Source organism: Hipposideros armiger, unplaced genomic scaffold (genome assembly GCF_001890085.2).
Source record: "Hipposideros armiger isolate ML-2016 unplaced genomic scaffold, ASM189008v1 scaffold_92, whole genome shotgun sequence".
Classification (NCBI taxonomy): Eukaryota; Metazoa; Chordata; class Mammalia; order Chiroptera; family Hipposideridae; genus Hipposideros; species Hipposideros armiger.
Window position 1 is genome coordinate 1,130,716 of NW_017731442.1, and position 4,085 is coordinate 1,134,800.

Sequence of the window (4,085 nt, forward strand, 5' to 3'; positions counted from 1 at the left end):
GGCGCAGCATTACTGGCCCATGTGGGATCTGAACCGGGGCCCTCTGGCGTCCCAAGCCAGCTCTTAACCAACGTGCCACTCGGCTGGCCCCCTGTCTGTCTTCTCAATGCCTATTTCCAGATAGTTGATCATAGTGGTGAAAAATCATAGCATAAAGCTGATTGGCTTCACTTTAAATTCAAAATGATAAACTTTAGGTTAATATTCAATACTGGTTGGCAGATCTACCATATTTCTCCATTTTGGCATGCTTTTTCCTACTTAGTAACACTGCTATCTTCTCCAACTTTCATACTCCTGTTCAGTCCTCACTCTCAGCCAATGACCTAACCTGCTTTTCAAATCAAGTCTATAAATCTACCTACATTTATACCTACCTTTTCTTATCTTGGGTTACAATGGAGAAAGTTGTCTCTTTCCCTCTGAAAGGTCCATCCCTACCAGTGTGATCTGGTTACCATCTCCTGCCACCTTCTCAAGTCCTCTATTCCTTATGTGTTTTTTTCCACCTCTGTATAAGATTATCCTTATTGGTATACAAACCTGCCTAGCATCTCCTCCATCTCCTCCAGGGAAAAAAACCTTCCCTGGACCCCTTCAGTTTCTTCTTCCTTTACTTATACTCCCATTCACTGGCAGACTTGCAAACAGACACAGTGAATTAAATAATTGTCTAAGATCATAGTGCATTTACGTACTAGTAGATACAGGAATCAAACCTGACTTCAGAGCCCATGCTCTTAAAGCCTTCATAAGAGTAGAACCTCTCATTGGCTTGTTCTCTGCTTTATTGCTAATGCCTAAGTCAGTACTTGGCACTCAGTAAATACTTGAATGAATGGAAATAATAGAGTAGATGTCCTAAGGCATACCTGATATATTATTTTAAAAGAGATATAGAGGAAGTAACATAACTGTTTAGGAAGAGAGAGGGATCACTTCACTCTAGAGTAATCATGGAATACTTTATGGAGAGGAAAGATTAGACCAGATTCCTGAAGAATGCTAAATTTGATCAGATAAATAAATTAAAAAACATTTAACTGTAAGGAATGATATGGACAGAAATGGAGGGGGCAGGGAGGTATAATGTATTGAGAAGACAATAAATAAACTTGTTTACCTCAGAGGTTTTACTTGGAAAAATTGTAGGAGATAAACCTTGAAAGGACATCAAGAACATATTTTAGAATGTCTTGACTACAGTGTACAAAATGTTTAGACTTGATTCTGTAAAGAGTGGGAATCATACAGTGTTTTCAACTAAAGAGTAACACGAGCAAAATTTTTAGAAATATTCTGGTAGCAACCTGTTGAATGAATTGAAGGGAGAGTCAGTAGCTGAGGATATTTGCTGTATGGTTATAAGCATTAGCTGACCGGGACTAAACTAAAATAATGACACTAAAGGGATACAGGCAGAAGATGTAAGGACAGTACGTAATGATTGACAATAAAAAAATACCCCTCAGCCCAACAATGTATTATTAATTTAGTAAACTCTAAAAAGGGTTTGGGAGAGAGAAACCTTTTTTTTTTTTTTTATTGGGGAATTGGGGGTATGGGAACAGTGCTGGGGAATTGGGGGAAGGGGAACAGAGAAGTTTCTGTCATTTTGTTCTTTGGTCTAGTTGTGGAGGACGTGGCTTCACTGGCCCAAGTTGGCACCATCATTGCGCTCTTCCCAGGTGAGACACATCAGTCGCCGGCTTCTGGATGGCCGCTCACTGCGGCTGCTGGCCGCTCACGCTGGCTGCTGGCTGCATACAGTAGCCCATGGCAACCCATTGCCACAGGGGCTGCAGCCTACGCTGTCGCGGGCGACTCACAGCAGCCCATCTCCAGGTTGAGCTGTTGTTCAGCATCTTAGCTGTGGAGGGCAGTGTCACTGGCCCTCATATGTGGGATCCGAACCGGNAGTGAAGCGGCGTACCCCACAACTAGACTGAAGACCAAAACGACAGCAACTTGTCTGTTCTCCTTCCCCCAGTTCCCCAGCGCTGTTCCTATCCCCCTAATTCCCCAATAAAAATCTTAAAAAAAAAAAAAGAGATACAGTCTGGTTGATGGAACAGAAAATGAAGGTTTAAATATGTTTTGGACTTTGTACTATATTGTCACATTTGTCATACATGTAAAGCAGGCAAAGTACATATGTGTGAGTGAGTCTATAATAGTTTTTTTAACTATATGAATATATTACTTGAATTGGCAATTTAAAAATTAATCTTCATGGAGTCTCTAAATTAGTTTATTCTTTAGTTGCCAGAGAGATAAAATAACCCTAGAACTATAATTACTAATATTTTAGTGACTTCTTAAAGAAATCATTCTGAAAATTTGTTAGGTATTGTCTCTTTCCATTTTAGGCCTGGTTCTTGTTTTGTAAAGCGTATATTGTTGATTTGACATTTTTTGTTTTTTCTAGACTGAGGCAGCTAAATTAGTTCCAATGGGTTTCACCACTGCAACTGAATTCCACCAAAGGAGATCAGAGATCATACAGATTACAACTGGCTCCAAAGAGCTGGACAAACTACTTCAAGGTGTAGTAATCCCTTATCCTGTGTTGTGAACTGCAGTTAGCAAAGCATCCAAGTCATAGAACAAAACTAAAGTATTTGGGTACAATTTGTGTGTTAAATATGATTAAGAGATAAGAGAAATATCCACATCAGTAGAGTAAGTCTGCTGCAGGGTGAGACCTGACATAAAATACTAAAATTATCTGTCAAATAATTTAATCTCCATTTATTTTTTTATTAAAAAAATTTTTTTTTCTTTTAGCTGAGCCATCCTGCCACTTGTTGGCAGCTCAGTGGCAGCTCAGCTCGGGCCGGGAATCGAACCAGCAACCCTGTTGCTCAGAGCTCGCACTCTTGAGCCACTCGGCTGGCCCCACAATTTAATCTCCATTTAATATTGCATTCAGAGAGTAAGCTCTCTTTGCATAAAGAAGTAATTTTATTTTTTTTAACATTTTAAAAAAATTATTTTATTGGGGAACAGCATGTTTTTCCAGGACACATCAGCTCCAAGTCAAGTAGTTGTTTTAATCTAGTTATGGAGGGCACAACTCAGTGGCCCATGTGGGGATCGAACCAGCAACCTTGGTGTTATGAGCACTGCACTCTAACCGAGATAACCAGCCGCCCCCTAAAGAAATAATTTTAATGTTCTACTCTTAACACAGTGTTGGAAATCTGGTGACTGTTAAAACGCTCCACATTTGAATACTACATTGTAGTAGTATATACTAATCTTCAGAGCTTTATATAGAAACCCATGAAGTTTTTGTTTGTTTGTTTTGACTGAGCCATCCTGCTACCTATTGGCAGCTTAGCAACAGCTCAGCTTGGGCCAGGCATCAAACCGCTGTTGCTCAGAGCTCAAACTCTTGAGTGAGCTCTTAACCAACTGAGCCACTCGGCCAGCCCACCCATGAAGTTTTTGAACTTTTGAAAGCATTGGTGTCCTGTTCTAAATTATTGCAAAGTTAGATTTGGTTCTTGTTGCTTCCCAAAATATTTAATCATTCAAATTTTTTTTTTTAGGTTGCAAAATAGCATGGGTTCAGGAATCACTCTCAAATTTGAGTGTTAGTCCTCCTTCCTTTACTCCTATACCCTCCTGATGAGCTATAAGGACATTTCTATGATTACTGTTTCTAAACATGTGTATTTTGCTAAGAGGTGTTTCTTATTGCTCTTTTAGGAGGAATTGAGACTGGATCCATCACAGAAATGTTTGGAGAATTCCGAACTGGGAAGACCCAGATCTGTCATACATTGGCTGTAACATGCCAGGTGAGTTTTTTGGGCTCTAACTAATCAAATCAGCAAGAATGAGTTGATTTCCACTGTTTTCAAGCATCTTTTGTGATGGACATAAAAGGCACTTTATCTGTCCTCAAGAATCCTATGGCTGGTTAAAAGATAGATTCCAGCCACATCATAGCAACTTTCAGATCACTGATTTCAAATACTTTCTTACAAGGGCCGGCCGAGTGGCTCAGTTGGTTAAGAGCTCGCTCAAGAGTTTGAGCTCTGAGCAACAGCGGTTCGAGTCCAGCCCGAGCTGAGCAG

The 4,085-nt window shown here is 40.0% G+C and overlaps 1 protein-coding gene across 2 annotated transcripts in view; it reads left to right on the top strand.

The window, feature by feature from the left end:
* The window catches only part of RAD51 (RAD51 recombinase), a 42,694-nt gene that overhangs the window by 15,271 nt on the left and 23,338 nt on the right, over positions 1–4,085 (top strand). For both annotated transcript variants that reach the window (XM_019645067.1, XM_019645066.1), the window contains exons 4-5: positions 2,429–2,546; positions 3,715–3,806. In XM_019645067.1, coding sequence (XP_019500612.1) covers positions 2,429–2,546; positions 3,715–3,806 — 210 coding nt within the window. The remainder of the gene's footprint in view (positions 1–2,428; positions 2,547–3,714; positions 3,807–4,085) is intronic.